The sequence below is a fragment of the Poromitra crassiceps genome (genome assembly GCF_964638095.1).
Source record: "Poromitra crassiceps genome assembly, chromosome: 1".
NCBI lineage: Eukaryota > Metazoa > Chordata > Actinopteri > Beryciformes > Melamphaidae > Poromitra > Poromitra crassiceps.
The window spans coordinates 12,314,236-12,338,929 of NC_139623.1; the positions used below are offsets into that span (position 1 = coordinate 12,314,236).

General features: G+C 46.1%; 1 protein-coding gene across 4 annotated transcripts in view; it reads right to left on the bottom strand.

The window, feature by feature from the left end:
* Positions 1–501: 501 nt before the first annotated feature.
* Positions 502–24,694, bottom strand: part of ptpn3 (protein tyrosine phosphatase non-receptor type 3) — a 32,254-nt gene continuing 8,061 nt past the window's right edge. For 2 of the 4 annotated variants that reach the window (XM_083633360.1, XM_083633361.1), the window contains exons 10-26: positions 22,840–22,928; positions 22,695–22,758; positions 18,080–18,291; positions 17,843–17,968; positions 15,341–15,502; positions 15,146–15,251; positions 14,977–15,057; positions 14,761–14,817; positions 12,747–12,903; positions 12,347–12,522; positions 11,855–11,945; positions 8,408–8,469; positions 8,025–8,171; positions 7,111–7,239; positions 4,525–4,670; positions 4,247–4,382; positions 502–1,192 (exon numbers count right to left, since the gene is read on the bottom strand). In XM_083633360.1, coding sequence (XP_083489486.1) covers positions 1,115–1,192; positions 4,247–4,382; positions 4,525–4,670; positions 7,111–7,239; positions 8,025–8,171; positions 8,408–8,469; positions 11,855–11,945; positions 12,347–12,522; positions 12,747–12,903; positions 14,761–14,817; positions 14,977–15,057; positions 15,146–15,251; positions 15,341–15,502; positions 17,843–17,968; positions 18,080–18,291; positions 22,695–22,758; positions 22,840–22,928 — 2,019 coding nt within the window. In that variant the 3' untranslated portion in view covers positions 502–1,114. Of the gene's footprint in view, positions 1,193–4,246; positions 4,383–4,524; positions 4,671–7,110; positions 7,240–8,011; positions 8,172–8,407; positions 8,470–11,854; positions 11,946–12,346; positions 12,523–12,746; positions 12,904–14,760; positions 14,818–14,976; positions 15,058–15,145; positions 15,252–15,340; positions 15,503–17,842; positions 17,969–18,079; positions 18,292–22,694; positions 22,759–22,839; positions 22,929–24,694 lie in introns of those variants that run through there. The other 2 variants (XM_083633363.1, XM_083633362.1) reach the window with 2 other exon arrangements.

A 24,694-nucleotide genomic window follows, 5' to 3' on the forward strand; every position in this document is an offset into this window, starting at 1 on the left:
ACTGTAAATACTTAGAAAAACAGGTGCTCTGCTCTATAAGTATGATGAAAAACACATAGCACTATAATAATACTATACAAATATAAGGCAAAAGGAGATATAATAGCCTATATGAATATTACAGTATACTAATACAATGAAAAATAGTCCCCACAAGGATATTATTCACCTTATGTAGCCCCGCCCACTTGACCCAGTTTGGCTGACCCCCGCATTGGAACATAATTCTAAGGTGAATAGTGTGTGTTTGTTTTGTGGGTATCTTCCAGGAGACAAGGCTGATATGTAATGCTGTCATTGATGGGATGTCGGGTCCAAAGAGACACTTGACGTCAGGTTTGCCATTAGGAGGGCCCCGCCATGTGTGCAGTGTCATGCTTTCACAGTAGCCTATCCCAACAGAGTGTGGCATCCCCATGCATGATTATTATAATGACATTGTTTTAAGTGATAAGCATCACTACCAGAAAGCAGACACATCAGTATAAATCAGTGTGTTTATTCAGTGTCTTAATAATTTAATAGTGATTTAGGAGACCGGTAGGTTGGGCGCTCCTCCGGCAGGCCGCGTGCGGTGCAGCAGCTGCAGTGACCTTATCTGCTGTTGTGATCTAAAGCCTGTCGCTCCGTCTCAGGACACACACAGATAAACTACAGATGATAACCATCCTGGCCCAGTTCTCTTGCCCCGCTTGATCCGCCAACTGGGAGGCATCATCGGTCTAAGGCACGGCTCTGCGGAGGGGCTACATAGCTTAGTGGTAAGTGCCCCTAAGGGCCTCTCAGACAGAGAGTAGCAGCTCACATCAGTCTTATATATCAGTCTCTATGGAGACCACAGCCTTTACAAGGTTAACACACTATCTGCAAAAAACTAAGGCCAGCTAGGTGCAAGATTCAAATTCTTATATTGAGCCTATAGAGATCGCAGAGGGCTGTGCTCTGTATAGTTATCTCTTATGATCCCGTGTGTATGTTGGTCCCATAGGAGTGATTGTGTGGCTCTCTATAGTAATGTAGGTCCAGCTCTGGGAAGCTGTCTGCTATGGGATGAGGCTGAACTGGTGTGTCTGGTTCTGGTCCTGTAGCCATGCGTTTGCAGTGTCGAGCTAGGCTAAGGGGCTGCTGCAGATCCCTCCAGTTTCTCTTTGTAGACTCGCAGTATGGCCTCACACACAAACTGGAACTGACCCTGAAACAAACAACATACAATGTGTTAGGAGTCATTTGACAGCAGCACTATCTTTAAAGGAATAGTGAGGATCTTTTGATGTGGCGTCGTATGAGGTACTTGCCGACATTGAGTGTACTACATGAGTAAAATATGGCCAGCACGATCCCAGTTTGGAGAAATGGAGACCGGCCTCGTCAGGCAAGTAGAGCTGTCTGCTGAGTGTGAACAGCAAGTAGAGCTGTCTGCTGAGTGTGAACAGCAAGTAGAGCTGTCTGCTGAGTGTGAACAGCAAGTAGAGCTGTCTGCTGAGTGTGAACAGGGTCATGAGCAGAAAATAAATAAAAAATAAAATAAAATGCTTCCATACTGCTCACCTGGCATAATCCAAGTCTCCACAAGCCCTGAGATGCCAAGAATGTTAGGCGTTGCTACTATTTAGTTTAGTTAGTTAGTTTATTTCGATCAGAAAGAAAAGAATATTCACAGAATAAAAATAAAGAAAACAGAAAACAAAAGATACTGTACATAAGGCTGAACTATAGCTGCTACAGTGCCAAATTCAACTCAAAACAGGGTGTAAATGATTTATTTTCAAGTCAACTTGGCATCTCAGGGGTTGTGGAGACTTGGATTTTGCCAGGTGAGCAGTATGGAAGCTTTTTTTTTTCTTTCTTTTTTTTCCAGATTTTTGCTCATGACCCTGTACAGCAGCACACAGTTCTACTTCCCTGACGCGGGCCGGTCTCCATTTCTCCAAACTGGGACAGCACCAGCTGCATTCTACTGCATGTAGTACACCGACTGTCGGCAAGTACCTCATACAACGCAACATCACAAAATCCAAACTATCCCTTTAACATGTGGATCATATGTCATCCTTGCCTTGAAAGGAGTCAATAGCTCCCTCTGACTGAGGCTCAGCACATTTTCCATTGTTCAATCTGCACAAAATCATGGCAGTCAAGTGCCTCGAGGACTCTCTCCTATCAAAAGAAGAGTCACAGCAGGAGCCTAGAAGCAGGCTTGTGGATGGAGGGGTGCCAGTTCCCCGGAACTACCTCCTATCAAAGTAATGCATCCAACCTCACATTGCTCCAGTGGAGCAGTTCAGGCCAGCAGGAAAAGACTGGTTATCCATTTTCTGTGGATAAAGGTTAGAGAGAGAGTAACCTATTCCCTGGATGAGATGTGTGCATCTGGACATGTTTACTAGGGTTCGCCTAATAAAGCATATATATTTATTTATTTATTTATTTTAATTCAAAAAACGTTTTTGAATTAAAGCACTTATTCAGAAAGTCTTCATTGGATGAATGTATGACATTAGGTGAAAATGTAAACATTGTCTGGAAAAATCTCTCTCCAAATGCCAATGTGACTAGCTTGGCCAGAGACTTTTCACCAGGATCCTCTTTATTTTATTTTATTCTAAGCCCCACAGAGGTTCAGTTCAGTTAGTTATGTCTCAAAGAGCTTTACATAGCATCATCACAGTCATATACTACGTCATATATACATATATATAGACATTTTGACTGGATTACATTACGATACTACACAAACGGAGCATATCTTTGGACAGTGGGAGGAAACCCACGCACACATGGGGAGAACATGCTAACTCCACTCAGAAATGAGCGGGGTGTCAATGTGAACCTTCTTGCTGTGAGGTGACAGTGCTGAGCCACCATGCCACCACAGCACGTCTCTCCAATCGCTAATGTCCTCCATGGTTACGTCCTGCTTTATTTCAAGCTCTCTCTTATCTCAGCTCTCAGTTTTTTCACAGTGAAACAGACTTTTCCTATGAAACAGATTAGAATAAGGTGTCAAGTAAACACATTTTACCGCTTGGCACTGATTGCTTACCTGGTTTTATTTGATGTACATTTTATTACTATGTTTTAGTCACTTTTTATTCTTGATATGTTAGCCTTTTTAAATAAACTAGAACTATACCCGTAGATGCACAAATCAGTCGTATCTAATTCTAATAAAAAGCTTTTTTCTTATCCATTATTACAAGATCTACAAAATGCATTCTAGCTACAGTTACCCCAAAAAAAAGAAAGAAAGAAAGAAGACAGGAATTCCATAAGGGAGAGACTTTTGGAAAATGGGCTTAACATTCACCATGGTCAGATTTGTCCTTTAACAAGTAAGAGCTGAGCTATGGAACCTTACGGTGCTTTCTCACTGGGAACGATTGCTTTCGTTCAGTTCCGTGCCCGAGTACGATTACCCCCCCCTCCTCTCCCGCACTGGTCAGCTTTCACATTACTACATTTCTTCCGCGCTTGGGAACGGAACATTTGCACTTGCATCATCAACTACGCCTGGACTGTATCCTCGCCCGTGTGTTGTCTATGTCAAGGGTTTTCAAAGTCTGAGACTGTGGGCCTCCCCCAGACAAAGTTTGAAAAAAAGAGCCCCCCTCGCTCAATTCCTGGATGCCTATGGGATCATGATTGTTATTTGATCACATAGACACTCGACAATTGAGCCAAGATAGGCTGATATTGCCGTTTGATATACTTAGTTCAGACTACACCAAATACATAAAGCTCTGTCTGATGGCATTTATTTGTTTCCGACTCTGGGAAAGTTGGAAAAACTGTCAAATTCCCCCAAACGACTATATCTCTGTATGAGCTCTTTAACCAAATCACACACATTTAGGCTATTCTATGAGATCTCCTTTTGGTAACTAATGTAATATTTTTTCACTTCCATTCACTGAGCCTTCCCTGAAACTGCTTGGAGCCCCCCTGGGGAGGCCCGCCTCCAACTTTCAAAACCTCTGGTCTATGCGGTTCGGTACGGTTGGCGTTCACATTCGCAAGTGTTCCGTCCCCCGGCACGCCAAAGCGTTCCCCAGACCACCTTTTCAAGTGGACCCTGTCACGCTACGCTGTTCCGCGCCCGGGCACAGAACGCAACATTCACACTCATGAAACGAACCGCACCTGGGGTCCATTTGGGGACAAGTGTGGTTGGTTCCGCTCCCGGGTCCCCAGTGAGAAAGCACCCTTAATGGCTAGCAGCATAATGCCTTGTAGTATTTCTCTGTACCGTGGTCTGAACCATCATGGCTCGCTGGTCTCTCAGTGTTTTGACAATGTCCAGCGGGAACAGAGGTCGACCCTGATCCAACAGAGTCAGCGCCGTTTCCATAGTCATCAGAACACCTGTCCGTCCGATCCCAGCGCTGAAACCACAATTTAAAATGAACAAATAGCGTTGAGTCGAGACTCAAGTACAGCACATGAATGTACTGTTCACGTATGCGGTGTGTGTGTGTGTGTGTGTGTGTGTGTGTGTGTGTGTGTGTGTGCGTGTGCGTGTGTTACCTGCAGTGTACCATAAGTGGCTCATCTCCTCTCCTCCTCTCTCTGACAGAGCTGATGAACAGCAGGAAGTCAGTAGGGTCATCAGGTACGCCGTGGTCCGGCCACGCTACGTACTGGAGGTGTGTGACCGCACGCTCCTCACCCCGCTATGCACACACGCACGTGCACGCACACACACACACACACGAGAGCGAGAATAAAGTTAAAGCTTATCATACAAACGATCGGTAGATCTGTAAACATGTCAGCTTGGGGGAAAAGATCATCCACAAGAGGAGATGAACATTGCATCCCTACAGGTAGGGCTGGGCGATATGGTTGAAGTCAATATCACGATAACCCGGAAAGATTCCCCCCCCCGCTAACGATATATATCACGCATGCAAAATCTTGTTCAATCCAATTGAACTGAATGTAATGTTAGATGTGATGCCAAACAAAATAGAAATATTCAGGTACTATTACTCCAAAAAAAAATCACGCCCATTTTAGTTTATTTTAGTAGTAAAATATGCTTGTTATCATCAAGTCAGACCACAGAAGTTTGTGTCCCGATATCCCAAAATCACCATGTCATCACGATATGATTCCACTGTAAGATGCTAAAGGATAATATTGAACCCAGCCCTACAGCACCTACAGGCTCACCCACACTGACACACATGTGGGATAGAGAAAAGCACAGAGGGCAGTGGAAAAACAAAGAGTAGCAAACTGTAGGTGAGACTGAGGTGAGGAAAGAAGTGACAAACACAAACAGGTCGGGGTGGAGAGAGGAGAGAGAGAAACGACTCGAGCTGAAAGAAGTGAAGGATGGGAGGAGGAGAATGGCTGAGTTTAGAGTTTGCAATGGGCACGTGGCCTGCGACTCCACGCAGGGATGAACTCCCTCAGCCAGAGGAACAGATGGGCCCACACAGCAGTATGTGTGTATGCAACGCATGTGTGTGTGTGTCCATACTTCATGCCTCCCTGAGCTTGATCTGTTTATTTACCTGTTCACCATGGAAGCTAATATGAGAACAGCTCCTTTGATCTGATAATCTGCCACACGAAGACTTTCAGACTCGCATACACCCAAATACATTTCTCAATGAAGAAACGGCCCGCACGCCAACACACACACACACACACAACCGCCTGCCCGCCCACGCACACACACACACACACACACACACACACGTGCCAAAATCCTCATTCACACTCGCACAAATGCACACGCCCACCCACGCATACACCAACCCACCCACCCACACGGAAGTGACTATGTTGGCCGGAGTTAGTTTGAGTAACTCCAGAGTGGCTGCTGCCTGTGGAGAGCTCTGTTGTGTGACATATGGTGTTAACACAGTAGACGCCACTGCAAACATGTCAACAGAAAAGCTCCATGTCGTGTGTCTGTGGCCTTGCTTTGCTCATGTTTCATAGGCTAAAGGAAGCAGGGCTGATCTTGGCTGCTATGTGACTGTACCTGCTATGTGACTGTACCTGCTATGTGAACTGCACCTGCTATGTGATGCCCGGTGGCCTGGCATGGCCTGCAACTTTTTTTTTTTTTTTTTTGCAGGCCAGGCCACACACTGAACAGCAGGCCAGTATGTATAAGTGTTCCTAGTTGCGCAGATTGCAGGCAGGCAGGCTGCAGACAGCCAGGCAGGGAGGAATGAGTTAACTTTTTAGTCAGAAGCTGCTGAGACCCCAGCGTGGGTGGGCGGGGCTTGCTGTTCAATGGTGCCAAAATGGAGAAGAAAGGAGGTGCAGAGAGGTGGAAACCAAGGAGCCTATGTTGTGTCTTGGCCTAAACTACAATATCAGTCATAGACAATTGTCTATTGCCTCTAGAATATTCAAGAGACATTAAATTAACACTAATTTTTATTTATTTATTTATATTAGGCTATATAAATCCCATTGGTCAAATGTAAACAGTAGTGGCTAAACTGAAAGTATGGGTTGGATTGCTTTTGGGGTTTTCTTCACAAAAGTGGAGAAGGAGGCAGGAGCAGCACTAGCACTGCAGCAGGTGCTCCTGCAGAGCTGGAGGTGGTGTTGAACTTATCAGAATCAGGAACCTTCAGGTAGGCTACAATTTCAGAGCATAAAGTGAAACATGTAGGCTATATGCTTATTGCTTTCACATTAATGTGCTTTATGGGATTATCAGTAGGACTGCACAATACAGTTTAAAGTGGAGATGAAGCAGTTAGATTTTTTGTATTTGCATTTAACCTCAGACAAGCCAAGACAGGACACTGCACTCCTCATTAAATTAAGTTTGCTGTGAAGCTTTTGTACAGAGGCATGTTTTTGTTTTTACGTCTTCATATTATACTTGCAGTTATCTAAGCAATGTTGAATTCTATTAGTGAACAAATAGGTAACATGTAACATCACGTTGGCATTATATTCACAAAATCTCGCTTCAAACAGCCCAAATTTTTCGCCGGCATGTGTGTCCACGTGTGTCGGTCTGGCCTGCATGGTATCTAATGCCCGGCCTGAATTATGGTCCCAGTCCGCCCCTGGTGACTGTACCTGCTGTGTGACTGTACCTGCTATGTGACTGTACCTGCTATGTGACTGTACCTGCGTGTGCGTCAGGGTAAACTGCCGTGTCACATAGGCCAGGTTGCACTCCTCCGAGTGACAGTTCACCCGCAGGTGCCCGTAATCCCGCACGTCCGGGGGATGCGGCCAGTACTGGTGGCACTTGGTCTGCAAGTGTATGACATCATCAATGAATGACATTATTACTCATATTCAACAACAGCATTGGTATATATGTTCCAGCCAGCAGCCAAGATTCTGAGTAACACAGGCAATTCATCCGGAACTGAATGCAAACTGATTGTTGTCAATTTGTGTGTGTGTGTGTGTGTGTGTTGTGTGTTGTGTGTGTGTGTGTGTGTGTGTGTGTGTTGTGTGTGTGTATGTGTGTGTGTGCAGGCGTGCATGATGCGACTGATCCTTAAGTACAGAGCAACTCGGGGCACTTGACGAATATCAGCAAAATAATCACTTAATGAGAGCATCTGGTTACCAAGCAACAGGCAAGCCAAGACAGAGAGAGACAGCTTCATCCAATGAGACCTTGCTATCTCTCTGCCTCTCTCTGTCTGTGTGTGGATGTGTCTGCACCCTCAAATCATGTAGCATCTCATTCCCATCCTGCTCACACTTCACATTTGGCTGTTCTGTAGTCTGTGAAACGCTTGTAATTACCCACAACTGCACCAATTGATTATTTTTGTGTGCAAACACCACCACCACCACCAGCAGCACAGAACCTTGTAATTACAGTAATCGCATATCAAATAAAACATGAAGCAGCATGCAATAATGCGCTAGTAATGCTGCTGCTATAATAATCACTGTTTTAAGGCATCGCTGAGCTGCACAATGTTACGCCCTTTTCATGGTGGCTGTTGACTTGTTTACAGTCCTTGTACATGTGTGTGTGTTGTGTTTATTGGCTGATTGTATGCACATGTTGAATATACCCGTCCCCTCTCTGTGAGAGTAGTAAGCATGATGATGGTGTGTGTCTTTTGCTCCCAAACGCTCTGCCAAAAGTGAGTGCAGGTCTGCGGCAAAGGACCCTGAGCCGCAACATAGCGTAAACACACACCGGACACTGGGGGCGCCACCTAAGAGACAGACCAATGAACACGAACACACACACAAACGCACGCACGCACACGTGCACACGTGCACACGTGCACACACACACACACACACACACACACACACACACAGACACACACACACACACACACACACACACACACACACACACACACACACACACACACAGACAGAAGGTGAGTTGACATAAATTAGACAGGGACAAGATGCATACAATTCCATATGAGTGTGTACAGACCGTGATGTGGCTGGCGTTAATGTAGTCCTCCTGACCCTGGAGCACGACTCTGGAAGCATCATCTGAAAGGAGAGGGGGGAGGGGGGGCAGCAGTGTTAGGGGTATAGCACATCACCTGAAAGGAGAGGGGGGGGAGCAGTGTTAGGGGTATAGCACATCATCTGAAAGGAGGGGGGGGGGCAGCAGTGTTAGGGGTATAGCACATCACCTGAAAGGAGAGGGGGGGGAGCAGTGTTAGGGGTATAGCACATCATCTGAAAGGAGAGGGGGGGGCAGCAGTGTTAGGGGTATAGCACATCACCTGAAAGGAGAGGGGGGGGAGCAGTGTTAGGGGTATAGCACATCATCTGAAAGGAGAGGGGGGGAGGGGGGGCAGCAGTGTTAGGGGTATAGCACATCATCTGAAAGGAGAGGGGGGGAGGGGGGGCAGCAGTGTTAGGGGTATAGTACATCATCTGAAAGGAGGGGGGGGGGGGGCAGTGTTAGGGGTATAGTACATCATCTGAAAGGAGGGGGGGGGGCAGCAGTGTTAGGGGTATAGTACATCATCTGAAAGGAGGGGGGGGGCAGCAGTGTTAGGGGTATAGTACATCATCTGAAAGGAGGGGGGGGGCAGCAGTGTTAGGGGTATAGTACATCATCTGAAAGGAGGGGGGGGCAGCAGTGTTAGGAGTATAGCACATCATCTGAAAGGAGGGGGGGGCAGCAGTGTTAGGAGTATAGCACATCATCTGAAAGGAGGGGGGGGGCAGCAGTGTTAGGGGTATAGCACATCATCTGAAAGGAGGGGGGGGCAGCAGTGTTAGGAGTATAGCACATCATCTGAAAGGAGGGGGGGGGCAGCAGTGTTAGGGGTATAGTACATCATCTGAAAGGAGGGGGGGGGCAGCAGTGTTAGGGGTATAGCACATCATCTGAAAGGAGAGGGGGGGCAGCAGTGTTAGGGGTATAGCACATCATCTGAAAGGAGAGAGGGGGGCAGCAGTGTTAGAGGTATAGCACATCATCTGAAAGGAGAGGGGGGGGGCAGCAGTGTTAGGGGTATAGTACATCATCTGAAAGGAGAGGGGGGAGGGGGGGCAGCAGTGTTAGGGGTATAGCACATCATCTGAAAGGAGAGGGGGGGGCAGCAGTGTTAGGGGTATAGCACATCATCTGAAAGGAGAGAGGGGGGCAGCAGTGTTAGGGGTATAGCACATCATCTGAAAGGAGGGGGGGGGGCAGCAGCAGTGTTAGGGGTATAGCACATCATCTGAAAGGAGAGAGGGGGGCAGCAGTGTTAGAGGTATAGCACATCATCTGAAAGGAGAGAGGGGGGCAGCAGTGTTAGAGGTATAGCACATCATCTGAAAGGAGAGAGGGGGGCAGCAGTGTTAGAGGTATAGCACATCATCTGAAAGGAGAGGGGGAGGGGGGGCAGCAGTGTTAGGAGTATAGCACATCATCTGAAAGGAGAGGGGGGCAGCAGTGTTAGAGGTATAGCACATCATCTGAAAGGAGAGAGGGGGGCAGCAGTGTTAGAGGTATAGCACATCATCTGAAAGGAGAGGGGGGGGCAGCAGTGTTAGGGGTATAGCACATCATCTGAAAGGAGAGAGGGGGGCAGCAGTGTTAGGGGTATAGCACATCATCTGAAAGGAGAGGGGGGGGGCAGCAGTGTTAGGGGTATAGCACATCATCTGAAAGGAGAGGGGGAGGGGGGGCAGCAGTGTTAGGAGTATAGCACATCATCTGAAAGGAGAGGGGGGCAGCAGTGTTAGGGGTATAGCACATCATCTGAAAGGAGAGGGGGAGGGGGGGCAGCAGTGTTAGGAGTATAGCACATCATCTGAAAGGAGAGAGGGGGGCAGCAGTGTTAGAGGTATAGCACATCATCTGAAAGGAGAGGGGGAGGGGGGGCAGCAGTGTTAGGGGTATAGCACATCATCTGAAAGGAGAGGGGGGCAGCAGTGTTAGGGGTATAGCACATCATCTGAAAGGAGAGAGGGGGGCAGCAGTGTTAGGGGTATAGCACATCATCTGAAAGGAGAGAGGGGGGCAGCAGTGTTAGGGGTATAGCACATCATCTGAAAGGAGAGGGGGGGGGCAGCAGTGTTAGGGGTATAGCACATCATCTGAAAGGAGAGAGGGGGGCAGCAGTGTTAGAGGTATAGCACATCATCTGAAAGGAGAGGGGGGGGCAGCAGTGTTAGGGGTATAGCACATCATCTGAAAGGAGAGGGGGAGGGGGGGCAGCAGTGTTAGGGGTATAGCACATCATCTGAAAGGAGAGGGGGGGGCAGCAGTGTTAGGGGTATAGCACATCATCTGAAAGGAGAGGGGGAGGGGGGGCAGCAGTGTTAGGAGTATAGCACATCATCTGAAAGGAGAGGGGGGGGCAGCAGTGTTAGGGGTATAGCACATCATCTGAAAGGAGGGGGGGGGGGCAGCAGTGTTAGAGGTATAGCACATCATCTGAAAGGAGAGGGGGGGGCAGCAGTGTTAGGGGTATAGCACATCATCTGAAAGGAGAGAGGGGGGCAGCAGTGTTAGAGGTATAGCACATCATCTGAAAGGAGGGGGGGGGGGCAGCAGTGTTAGGGGTATAGCACATCATCTGAAAGGAGGGGGGGGGGGCAGCAGTGTTAGAGGTATAGCACATCATCTGAAAGGAGAGGGGGGGGGCAGCAGTGTTAGGGGTATAGCACATCATCTGAAAGGAGAGAGGGGGGCAGCAGTGTTAGAGGTATAGCACATCATCTGAAAGGAGAGGGGGGGGCAGCAGTGTTAGGGGTATAGCACATCATCTGAAAGGAGAGAGGGGGGCAGCAGTGTTAGAGGTATAGCACATCATCTGAAAGGAGAGGGGGGCAGCAGTGTTAGGGGTATAGCACATCATCTGAAAGGAGAGGGGGAGGGGGGGCAGCAGTGTTAGGGGTATAGCACATCATCTGAAAGGAGAGGGGGGCAGCAGTGTTAGGGGTATAGCACATCATCTGAAAGGAGAGGGGGGGGCAGCAGTGTTAGGGGTATAGCACATCATCTGAAAGGAGAGGGGGGGGCAGCAGTGTTAGGGGTATAGCACATCATCTGAAAGGAGAGGGGGGCAGCAGTGTTAGGGGTATAGCACATCATCTGAAAGGAGAGGGGGGCAGCAGTGTTAGGGGTATAGCACATCATCTGAAAGGAGAGGGGGGGCAGCAGTGTTAGGGGTATACTGTAGCAGAGCTGTCGACACACCACAGGCTCGGTCAATTAAATTTCATGAGGCACCACGGCAGTGAGTGCTAGACCAAGGTTAGACAAGAGGTAGCACAGAGCTTGGGGGGGAGGGGTGTATCGGTGGGGGGGGGGGGACACAGGAGAAAGAAGAGGAGAAAGAGAGACATAGAGAGACAGACAGACAGACAGACAGACAGACAGACAGACAGACAGACAGATAGACAGACAGACAACATAGGTACTCACAAGGTAAAACATCCTTGTATCTATTCTTGTCCATGTTCTCAGAGAGCCGAGCACAGGCTAGTGAAAGGCCAGGTTTCCTCCTATATAGATTCTAGACACACACACACACACACACAAAACGCATGAACGCACGCACGCACGCGCACACACACACACACACACACACACACACACACACACACACACACACACACACACACACACACGAGAGAGAATAAAATAAAAGCTTATCATAGAAACAATCCGGAATATATCCAAACTCCAGGCCACGCCAAACTAGGAATCTTTGTTAAACCAGTCCAAGTCTAGCAGATTAGGACCAACATATCTGGGACAAACTAAAGTATTCAGGTAAATCCAGGTGTTTTGTGGGTTTGATCTGCTTATAGAGAAAGTGTTAAATACCCAATGCTCTGTGACTGCTAGCACATAGATAGAGGTCACGTGGAGGCTGGGTTTACCCAGGCTAGGTCCCACCTGTATATTAAGTACCTCAAAGTGGAAGGAGAGTGTGCCTGACTGGATTCCCCTCTCCAGCTGTCTCATTGATTCTTCCAGTGTAGTGACCCGCTCCGACTGGCCAGGTGACTGCGGCTTGTCTGCATGTGATTGGCTACCGAGTGAGAGGGCGGGGGGAAACTGGAGCAAGGGCACCACCTTCCCAGGACCTGGAATATAAGGATGTTCCAGACAATAACACAGATTCATAGAAAAACACAATATATACACACACTCGGAGAATACACAGTTTCACATGCAGTCTTTCAGAATTTCTCACACACACACACACACACACACACACACACACACACACACACACACACACACACACACACACACACACACACACACACACACACACACACACACACACACACACACACACACACACCTTTACGTCTGATGAGCAAGGCCAGCTCTCTGGAGTGTGACTCTCTGCTGGCTCGTATGAACATGACAACCTGGTCATGTGTGTGTTCGGAAATGTCTCGACCATTGATGAGGACCACCAGGTCTCCGTCCAGGAGTTTGGGCTCACATCGACCTGCCTGCAAACACACACTGTCCTTTACACTTGAATAATATCCCCTCCTGAGCCATTTCATCCAATCTGTCCATCCTTTAGTCCAGCGGTTCCCAACCTTTTCCCACTCACGGCCCACTCGAAAATCTCAAAAATATTCGTGGCCCACATCAGACCCTAAACCAGTGATACTCAACTTGCGGCCCAATTGAAAAAACAAAACAAAAAACAGTGCACCTGAACGCAACATGCAAGATACCCGCTGAATAAGTGTCCAAATGTTCATGTCATTCTGGCCAATACTCCACTTCTGTTATAGCATTTCAGTCTGGAATATGGAATATCTTTCATTATACCATGGTCTGGGTGAATACTCGATTCTGATTGGCTGCAAGGTGTCCATTATTTTGTGATATTGTACAGTGATAATGGACACCTAGTTAAATGGTCTGTTCACCGTTCATATCAATGCGCCATAGTTTCATCAGTGTTATCAGGAGAGCAGTTTGAGCTCTATACCCCCGTTAAGGGTTAATATGACAATTTTCTAAGTTGAGAAAAAAATTGAGTCGGTCAAAGTAACTATTTAAATCACCCCTGTGTGCTCAGTTTATCAAAAATAACTCTTATTTACAATTTCACCACATACAGCACGCAGTGCGAGCCCCCGCTCCACTTTTCACTTCCTGAAACTCTTCGCTCTTAAATGTTAATATACTTGGCCAATACGTATCTATCATACAAAATAAAGCAAGCAGCCAAACGGTAATGTCTTCATTTAATGTAGAACGCAAAACATCGTTAAACCTGCATTCCTGTGATGAAGTTAACGTTTGAGTCGGCTTTAAAACGGAGGTTGGTGGAGGTGGGAGGGACTATTTTATTTCGTGGAAGACTGATTTACAGTATGAATAACAGACATTTAGCCATTTAGATTGCTTTATTTATTACACATGGAAATATAAATGACTGGTCTTATTGTTTTGTTGGCAAGTGACCATGGTATAAGCGGGTTAATGCACTTCGAGGTGTACATTATCACTTTTTAAGGGACTTCGCGGAGGCAAACCATCCTCGGCTTCGCCTCGGACGGTTCACGCCTCCGCGTCGTCCCTTAAAAAGTGATAATGTACACCTCGTCGTGCATTAACCCTTACATAATCTATGATTTAGCTGCTAGGCACTTATGTATGTACTTAACCTAACTAACTTAACCTTACCTAACTAACTATGTTGTGTTATGCAATGTTGTGTGCACAGCATTGTCAGACTAAACTCCGGCTGACACCCCAAAAACCTACAATCCGCTACAGAAAAATGTATATTGTTTGTTTATTAACTGGCCCCTGGCCTTCTATCATTTCACGAAAGTGGCCCCCGGGCAAAGCAAGTTGAGTATCCCTGCTGTAAACAGTACAGAGGCCAAATCATTCTCAGAGCACTTTTTACTTTCAAGATAAAAGGAGCTGTCCATCAGCACCACACAGAAATCAGAAAATAAAAGTGAGGGGCTGTCTGTAATAGGGTAATTAAGGAATAACTGATTACAAATTAAATAACGGTATCATTCAACAATGGAGAAATGCATTCCTAATACATAACAATAATGACCTTTTCCCCCCATAAAGATCATAATGATTTGCAAATGATTTGGCAGCCCACTTGCAATACCTTCACGGCCCACAGGTTGGGAATGGCTGCTTTAGTCCATGTATCAATCTGTCAAACCATCCATCAGTCTATTTATCTATACATCAGTGCAGCGGACCATCACAGAATACCCTCTCATCCAGCCATCCATCATGTGTTTACATTTGATCACAAAGTCATTTTGACAAAACACAGATAGTCAAAACACAAACACATTGAAGTCTGTTCTTACCGGGGAGTCGGGCTTAACATGGGATATGGCTAGAGGCATCCTCTGATCCACCCCACCCTAGGAGGAGTTCGGAAAAATGAAATGTACCAAGGGTGGAGGGGAGACAATGCGTGTGTGTGTGTGTGTGTGTGTGTGTGTGTGTGTGTGTGTGTGTGTGTGTGTGTGTGTGTGTGTTTGTGTGTGTAAAAAGAGTGTGGAAGGGGGAGAGAGACTCACTTTAACATTGAAGCCAAACTTGCCCTCATGATCGGGGGCAATGCGTAACAGCAGCAGGTCTCCATCGCCGAGAGCGCCGCCCTGCACAGACACAAGCACTCAGAATCCAGATGCACACTCACACACACATGCATGCATGTACACACACTTACTATATTAGATCACTGACCCTGTTCCAGTCATGTGAACTGTGATCACCATCCTCCTCTCCTGTGCTGATGTCATCAATATGCGACAAAGTCTCCTCCTGCCCATGGCTCTGTGTGCCAGACAGGCTGATATGGACAGAGATAACAACAGGTGTTAAGATAGATGAAATGGCCTCAGAAGTAGATAAACACCATTCCCAAAACAAAATACTAACTTATGTGGCGACGTGTCTCCCTCACTGTCCTTGCTGCTGCTGACAGAGGCCCTGTATGTGTAGAAGACATCCTCCCCCTCTGACATGTCTTTCAGATCATTGGTCAGCTCCACTGAAGATGGGCGGGGTTTACGGATGCCATGGCGAACTCGAGGACTTCGCCTGCCCGAGATAAAACCGCAGTCATAACAGTTTTGCTCAAAACAAACATGTTTTTTTGTTGCCATTTTGTCATTATTGACTCACTCCCTCACAGCCAGTGAATAAAAGGCAGCCAAACACTGTTTTTCACTCACTGTAGAGATTTACAGTATGCAGACTTCACTGGTGATTCGGGTGACATGAGGATGAGTAAATGACTACATTTTCATTGTTAGGTGAAGTATTGAGGGATTCCCAAAGTGTGGGGTGCGTGACCTGCCTCTAGGCCTAGAGTCTAGGGCAGAGGTCCTCAAATGTTTTTCAGCCAAGGACCCCTTACAAGATAGAAAATATACCGGGGACCCCCTCATTCTGATTTGTGATTTTGGGCTAAGCTTAATTGTTTCCACGGTAACGTGCTTGACTTTTAAATTGATTTGTTAGATTAGAATGTAATTCATGAACCATTTTAGATTTAAAGCATGAAATATTTCCATTGAACTATGAAGCGTTTACAAAAAAATTAAGTTTTTATTTTTATTTTCCTGAAAACGTTTCGCAGACCCCATTGTAAAGTGTCATAGACCCCTGGGGGTCCCCGGACCCCCATTTGAGAACCACATGGTCTAGGGGATGCGCAAGAGGAAAAATGTAATGGTGGTTTAATCAAGGAAATTTTTTCATGAAATAAAACATGAAATCTAGAAACTTCCCTTGTAACTATAGCAGCAAAGGAGGAGGCAAAGACGGGATGCTGTTGAGAAAGATTTGAGGCTTAAAATGTCTTCAATTGAAAACGAGATAGTTCGTCTCAAGGGGTTATTCCTAAACAAATTATTTCAAACAAATTGTGGTATTATTATTATTATTGTGGTAAATTGTGGTAACAAATAGGTATTTGGCCATTGGTATTGCTATTATTGCTACTAGGTTACAGGGAATACACACATCTCTCTCTGAGGCTGCACTGTGACATAGATCATAACTCCCCCTCTTCACAGTGAAGAGGGGGAGTTATCTGCGCTTCTGAATCCTGTATATCTCTCTCTAGCTGAGCCACCTGCACTGCACTGGAAAATCCTCAAACTAGAAGGGCACTCAAAGAGCGCCGACCTCCGCAAATGTCAATGATCCGCTATGATTCACTATCATTGCTTGTTCTTGCTATTATTGCTTTTTCATCAGTCAGATCTGCTCCAAAATGTACCTGCTTCTTCCTTATCCCATGCTACACCCTTGTTCTTCCTTATCCCATGCTACACCTTTGCACGAAGTTTCATGAAAATGGGGCCAGTCGTTTTGACGTAATCCTGCTGACAGGCCGACAAAGACACGGCACTGAAAACATCACCTCCTTGGCAGGGGTAATGACTCTTGAAGAACTGAATGAAGGACTGTTTGTGTCAATGTTATGTTTCTGAGCCTAAGCATGAATATTTTGTTATGTGTGTTCTGATTACTGTATTTGTGCATGATCAAACTTTATGCCTTTAATGCGGCTATAAATAGGCTATTGTGGTGACATCTAGTGGACATAATAATAATAATAATAATAATAATAATAATAATAATAATAATACATTCAACTTATATAGCGCTTTTCTAGATACTCAAAGTCACTTGAGCCACAAGTACAGTTGGGCTGAGTCACACAGTCCCGTGACTGGCGAACCACGATGGGCGACTCAGGGAGGGGTTATTGCCAAATTCTGGATCGAGGTATATTCAGTCCGTCTTGCAATTTGAGAGCGGCTGCGAGCGAGCGATGTAATGTAAGAGTTCTAGAAAATAAACGGCTCCAGCACTTGTTGGGGCCAAGAGAGAAATGACTTGTCTCTCCATTCCTGCACCTCTTCACTATAGGCTCAATTATGCTCAACGGACAGAGCTTTCCGTCAGTACTCTGCGTTGATTCTGTGCATAATTCTGCATGTTTTCTGAGAGCTTACTATGGATATGGATGAAACGGAGCAGTACCACACACACACTCACACACATTTGCCTCGCTACTGCCCACTAGTGGATGTATTGCAACGTGATACCAACGTGAAAGACGCATGGAAGTATGTGGGCAGTGGCGGCTATGCTGTTTGAAATGGACATATTAATTTGGGCCTCAAGTCATTTATTTGTGTTTGTGTGTGTGTGTGTGTGTGTGTGTGTGTGTGTGTTGGGTGTCCCGGGCGGGATGTAGAAGGGGGTGTGTTTCCTAAAATGTTTAGGAACCGCTGCTTTAACCAATGAGCAAACTGAGTTCAGGAAAGGCGAGCTGGTGCTGGATTTATGTCTAAGGTCTTAAGTAAAACATGTAGTCATTATAGCATCTCTTGCCATGGCTGGGGTTACTGCTGCGGGTCGTACCAGTTGGGTGTGGTTGGCGGGGATCTGGAGGGCAGACTCTTGGTCTCCAGATACTCTGATGAAATCGACCTCTGCATGACTGGGTTCCACACCATCCCACCCACCACACGCCGGCACACCGGACCACTGCAGATGAAGAAGGGAGATGGAGAGAAAAACTACAATATTTATTTTTATGTCCATTTGTCCGTGTGTCCGGGTGTGTGTGTGTGTGTGTGTGTGTGTGTGCATGTTCACCTCTCTGTTTTGCTGTTGCCCAGGCCCAGGTGCTGTGTGAGTTGCTGTGTGAGAAGCTTGCTGTAGGACTGAACTGTGTTGTTGTGTTTTGGGCTCCTGGCAGTCCGGCTAGAGCTGAAGAAGGAGTGATGATCCACACAGGATCTCCACAGGTTCTTGCAGGTCTTGGGGCAGGGCAGAGCCAGAGGCACCACACAGTCCTGGGTCTCCCCCTGCAACCCACAGTGGAAAAATCACACCCAGGTGTTGAAATAAGTGGTGCAGGTTTGCGCAGGTTGTACCTTTCTTCCCCACCCCCTCTGTCTGGCACTGTGTGTGTGTGTGTTTGTGTTGGGCCCGAAATTAACACCCGGCAAGCGCCGATTGCGACTATATTTTACATTTGGCGCGTGATGCTCAGGGGTCTACCCGCCACGTGGCGGGTCCCAAAATCAAGGGTGAATACCTGGTTTCACAAGTGTGGGGGACACAATAGAGTGTGGAGCGTCGACCCTCTAGGGGGGTCCGGGGGCATGCCCCCCCCCGGAAGCTTTTTTTTTACATTTTAAAGTCAAATGCATCAATTTGGTGCACTCTGAGGGGAAGATTAAGAGACTAGATCTATGAAGAACTACAAATACATGCCTTTTAGACACCACCTTTTCCAACTCATCAGAGCTTTGATATGAAAGCAGGTGACATGAACAAGGCATAGAACAATACTGATGTGAAAGCCAGAGCCATATTGAAATCACGTTGTATTATTATTATCATCATTATTATTATTATTAGTGTGATTTATTTTAAATTCAACCATGTTCACTGCTTACCATGTTCACTTCCTCTCATCAGCTAACCCTTATACAGCAGCAGGGATGTGCAGAGAATGTTAGAGGGTCAGGGGCTGGCAAAAAAGTTTTAACATTTTTAGCCAGATTTAGAGGAATATCTCATTTTAAATTAACATTTGGATGATACTTGTCACAGAAAAATAACTCAACAAACTGAATAATATTAGCACAAAAGTTAAATTTGCTGTTACAATACTGTTGTGATATCATTATTTAATCTTAAGAAAAGCCAAACTCTGTGAGTGCTGCCTTCAGGGATGGCTTGGAAAGGGGAATTTCCATACAGAGCGCCATTAGAAATGCATTCAGGGTCTGGGGAGAGGGCACTTTTTACAGACGAGGAAATCCGTGGCAATCTTTTGGAGTAGGCTATAGCTTATAATTAGCAACTCAATTAACATTCTCAGCCATAATATGATGGCTGGTCAAACAGTAGCGTATTAAGCATGATTTTTTCAGTTTACCCACGATTTTTTCAGTTTAAAAAGTGGGGGGGACAGAATCAAGGTTTTGAAAAGTGGGGGGGACATGTCCCCCCTGTCCCCAGTGGAAAGTTCGCCCCTGCCCAAAAAAACTGTGTTTCAGTGCGCAGCCGGCTAGCATGAGTGCTTCGTGAGACTGTCTCTAGTTTTCTGGCTGTTTCATTCTGGCTCTCTCATATAGGCTACCAAACGTGACTCTGGAATGAAATGCAGTTGTCAATTTAGCAGAGGTAAAAAGCGGCTTTTTACCTTTGCTAAATTGACAGCCTACGTCGGGCGAATCAATCAATGAATCAATCGCTCGCGGTTGTTGCTGGCGCTTGTATGATGAGGAGATTAATCAAAATGCTTACCACAAATTAAGCCAAATGGGAGCCGAGAGCGAGTGCAGGAGAGCTAGTGGGCCATGGAGGTACTGCAGGTGGGCCGCAAGTTGTCTGCCAACACTGCCGATCTTCGTGGGCAATCAAATGGCTATAGCCAGGGACAGCGCTACACCGGGGCAAGGGGGGGCTATAGCCCCCTCACAAACCTGCCAAGCTCCAGTTAATCCCCCTCAAGCATTTTAGTATATATATATTTATTTTTAAATAAACAAGTTAATAACCAGCGATTCTTGATTGATTGATTGATTGAATTTACTTGATAATTGATAAAAAGATACCTATACAACTGCCCAGCAGGAATACATACATTTAAAAAAATCAGGTTGAGAACACAATAAAACATCAGTTCAGGGACCATCTTGGAAATAAGTGTTTACACTTTTAAATGCTATACCTTGGATCTTTTATTGTCTCTATCTATATCATGAATAAAGTCAATCAATCAATCAATCAATCAATCAATCAATCAATCAATCAATCAATCAAAAGGCTTATTTCCATTGTGGACTTTTTCTTACCCTGATATTAACCTAACCAATCATCAGTCCTTATGCCTAAACCTAACCAATCATCACTCTGCATGCCTAAACCTAACCAATCACTCCTCATGTCTAAACCTTTGTCTAAATCCGTTTTTAAATTGCGTTTTGGGGCTTTTCGTGATTCTTGTTAAAGGTTACTGCAGCGCAGCCGGGCAGTGTCAGACCTCCATGTGAAGAGGTCCGCCCGCGCGTCCCCGCTGCCTGAGCACACAGCAGCTCGTGCTCGCGCTCTAAAAGGCAGGGTGCCTACGAGCTGCTGCGTGGCCGGTAGAAAGGGCTCCAGACTCGGTGTGATACTCCTCTAACAGCATTTGAGCTTATTCAGGTAAGATATTTATAATGTAATGACACATTCAGCGATAAACTGTCTACAATGAAGACATATGTCAAATATGACAACGTGGTGTTCAGTATTTTAAGAGCACAGGAGCTACTTGCCTGATCAAATCCATTCCGCATAGCAAAACACACACACAGCGAGTCAACCCCCCCCCCCCCCCCCAGTCCCCAGTCGCTCTGCTCTGCTGACATTTCCTGAAAAGTTGGCGTTGCTTGTACACAGTGACGTTATTATAGTAGCCGATGTGTTTAGACCAGCTTTGTCACGTTGTCACGTCGTAGTATAGCGTTATATTTTACATGTGCGCTAAACTGCGACGCTATTTGTTTGCGGAAATATCAGACTGCTCTCTCTGCTCTCAGAGCACAGAGAGCCCAGCTGCTGCTGCGCGCGGCCGTGCGCCCCCGGAGCTTGAGGCTCGTCCATGAGGTTACAGTACGACTCTCTCCTGCCCGCTCCCACCTGCCTGGGCTTGAGACAGTGCTTCCAACTCGGACTGATAATATAAACATCATCATTCGAGCTTATCCAGGTAAGATATTAATAAAGTAGTGACACATTCAGCGGGAAACTAACTATAATTAAGACATGTGCCAACTTTGACGACGTTTGGTTCAGTATTTTAAGAGCAAACTTCAATAGGAATAGACTTGGAGTTCTGAGGAGCCAAAAGGGTACAGGGGGGGTAGGGGAGTAATTATCTTGAAATCCCATAGTCTTTGGGGGCACTGTGACGTCAGTGTGCCCCTAATCTCCCATTCATTTGAGAGAAAAAAAAAAAGCAGTGTTCGACCTTTAGAGGGCGCTTATGCCAGTTATGCTGCTGAAAAATGATACAAATGGTAAAATGGCAACAGTTTGGTGTCAAATGTGGAAATTCTGACCAGAATTCTTCACACATCACCCCCAAAGTCATATATATTGGTTAAAAGCTGAAAAAAAGTGTTTTGGGGGTTAGTTACACTTTAAGTTCAGTCGCCCCCGTCCGTGGAGAGAGTGTGTTGCTTCTCTCATCTCTCCCACGTGCAGGGGCGGACTGGGATCATAATTCAGGCCGGGCATTTCTACCAAGCAGGCCAGGCCAATACGGGCCGTTTGAAGCCCAATTTGGGTCGTTTGAAGCTAGATTTAGTGAATATAATGCTAACGCGATGATACATGTTACCTATTTGTTCACTAATAGAAACATCAACATTGCCTAGATAACTGCAAGTATAATATGAATAAGTAAAACCAAAAACATGCCTCTGTACAAACGCTTCACAGCTAACTTTATTTAAGGAAGAGTGATCAGATCGTGCATACTGCGTTATATCATCATGTGTCTGTGTGACTCACCTCGAGTGGCCTGGGCTGGGACGAGTCTGACTGACAAGTTAACTCATTCCTGCCTGCCTGTCTGCTATCCGCGCAAATAGGAACACTACTGGCCTCAGTGGCCTGCCTGGCCTGCTGTTCAGTGAGTGGCCTGACTGCGGGCACACACCCAAAAAAAAAAAGAAATCAGGCCAGGCCAGGCCTGATTTGCTGTTTAATTCATTGATATGTGGAACGATTAATTAATATACGTGAATGTTAATACCGGGCACTTGTCGCCCAATAGCCTAATGCGCAGTATCATCTCCTTGTTCAATTTTCATACTGGCAGATGGAAGAAAATAAACAATTAAACTTTTAGGCTAATTGTTTACTCACAAATTTGGCTCCCTTCCAAATAATCCAGCCACGTAACTATGTCCGTTCATGAAATTATTAAATAGCATGCGGACATTTAATGGTTTGTATGTGCTCGCTTAGCATATCATCAACGCCCCCCACCCGCCTGCCTCCTTCACGGCGCCGGAGCATAAGCTGCAACCTGCTAAACTAGAGCCGCAGTGCCAGCGATGCGGAGGTTGGACTAGGGCCTGGGTGGTACATGCTCCGCAGTCGCGGGAGTGCGCTCAATCCAACCCATAATCCTTGCTGTGCACCTGAAGAAATGGCAACAGAGGTAACTGGTATACTATCAAAAAGAAATGGCAGAGAGACTCACATGTTTACGTTTGAGATGGATGAGAAAGCGTTTCCTCTTAAAGGAGATCTTGATGATGTTCCCCCTGCATGGGAAGAGGGCAGATTGTTAAAGTCAGAAAATCAGGGTCAGAACAAACCATTGAAACAGGAGCATCATCACTCACCAGGGGAAGAAACTGGAGCAAATCATATTGCAGAAAACTGCAACACCACTTGAAGCCAAACCCACCAACAGGGGGGCATTGTTGGGGTCCTGGGAGAGAGGGAGAGAGAGAGAGAGAGAGAGAGAGAGAGGAAGTATAGGAAAGTGGGAGTTAGTTAATAATTAGAGACAAAAGCTGTGTTCGGAATGGTTCACTCTCTCACTCACTCACTCACTCACTCACGATTCCCCATGTAGTGCAGGGGTTCCCAAACTTAAGAATGCAATCTGAAAGTGCGTCCTGGTGTCTCACCTGGTAACACACGTACGACGGAGGCTCAGTCTGCTGCACGGCTGACGCGGGTTCGAATCCGACCCGAGGTCCTTTGCCGCATGTCATCCCCTCTTTCTCTCCCCACCTTTCCTGTCTGCCTACTGTCCTATCTGAATAAAGGCAAAAATGCCCAAAAATAACCCAAAAATAAAAAGTAATCTGAAAATCTTCCGGGGGGCCACCCAACCCTTTAATCACAACTCTGATCAACACATGCAATTAAGATGATGTATTTCCCTATATTTTTATTTCATTTAACAGAGCGTGTGAATTTGGCCATACGGCAAATTAATAATCCATCCACATACAAGAGATTTAGGGAAAATACCCAAAAGCCAGATTGCCAACATTTTCTCCCTCTCACTCATCAGACGTATGTGTGCACAGGGGTTAAAGTGGGATTTGGCAGGTGACTTTGAAAACAAAATGAACAACCATTTCACTCCCTACCCTACAATGCACTGCACTTTGCTTTTAGCTAGATTTAATTCAAATGATCTTGACATGGTTTGAAAGCTGACAGGCTGGGGTACATCACCCAAATATGTCTTATTCATCACATGTGGATGGAGAATGCTAACACCATTAGTGCCATGTTGTTCCAGGATGTATAGTCAAATAAAAACACTGATTTGGGTGGTCTAACCTCGTTTGTTAGTGTATTATCCAGTCTTATTATTACTTCGTATTATTCACCCAGTGAGCACAAACCCTTTTTTCAACGTTGATTTTTAGTTGAAACCTGGGTGATATTGGGTTTGAACTTCTAGGACGTACTTTCACCCTCTTTTCAACCGGCTAAAATGCGGTTACAACATCGTGTCAAAAAACGGTTAAAACGTTTGTTGTAGCCTGAATTAGAGGCAATATTGATACTGTGTGATTTGGTATTTGTCCAATTCATTGTGTAACTGAGAGTTGAAATCTGGTCTACACAAACCCTACATTTCAACGCATTTTATGTCACATGAAATATCATAAATATGGAACTATATAGGCTATGTGCTGCCATCAAAAAGCTTCCAGGACAACACTATGGTTAATACTTTAGCGCAATACTATAAACTAATGAATTGAGCTCCTGCAGTAACGCGCATGCAAGTACTGCCCGAGATGCAGAATTGATTCCGAAGCAATAGTGCACAAAGTACGGAGCGAGGTGCTCTGGGCACGCTAACAGAGACTGTATACCAGACTCTGTGTCCCCCCTGAGTTGCCAGTGTTAAATGAAGCCTCTGAAGCCATAGGCTACAGCCTGAAGCCTGGATTATGCTTGACGCTTTGGCCGGCCGCACGGAAATGAGAGACACGGAATCCGACGAGGAAACGTGTGGAGCTTGTATACTCTGTGTGGGTTTCTGCAGGCGGAATTGAGCGCGAGTCTTGAAAACTCCACTTTGTCCGCCCGTCCGCGTCCGCGTAGTTACAAATTTCGGCGTGCGCACGGCCGCTCGAAAACCGTCCGCACGGAGCCTTGCGGAGGGGCGTGTCTGCTGATTTGACGTCACTTTTCCGCGCGGACACTCGCGTTCCTCGCTGATGC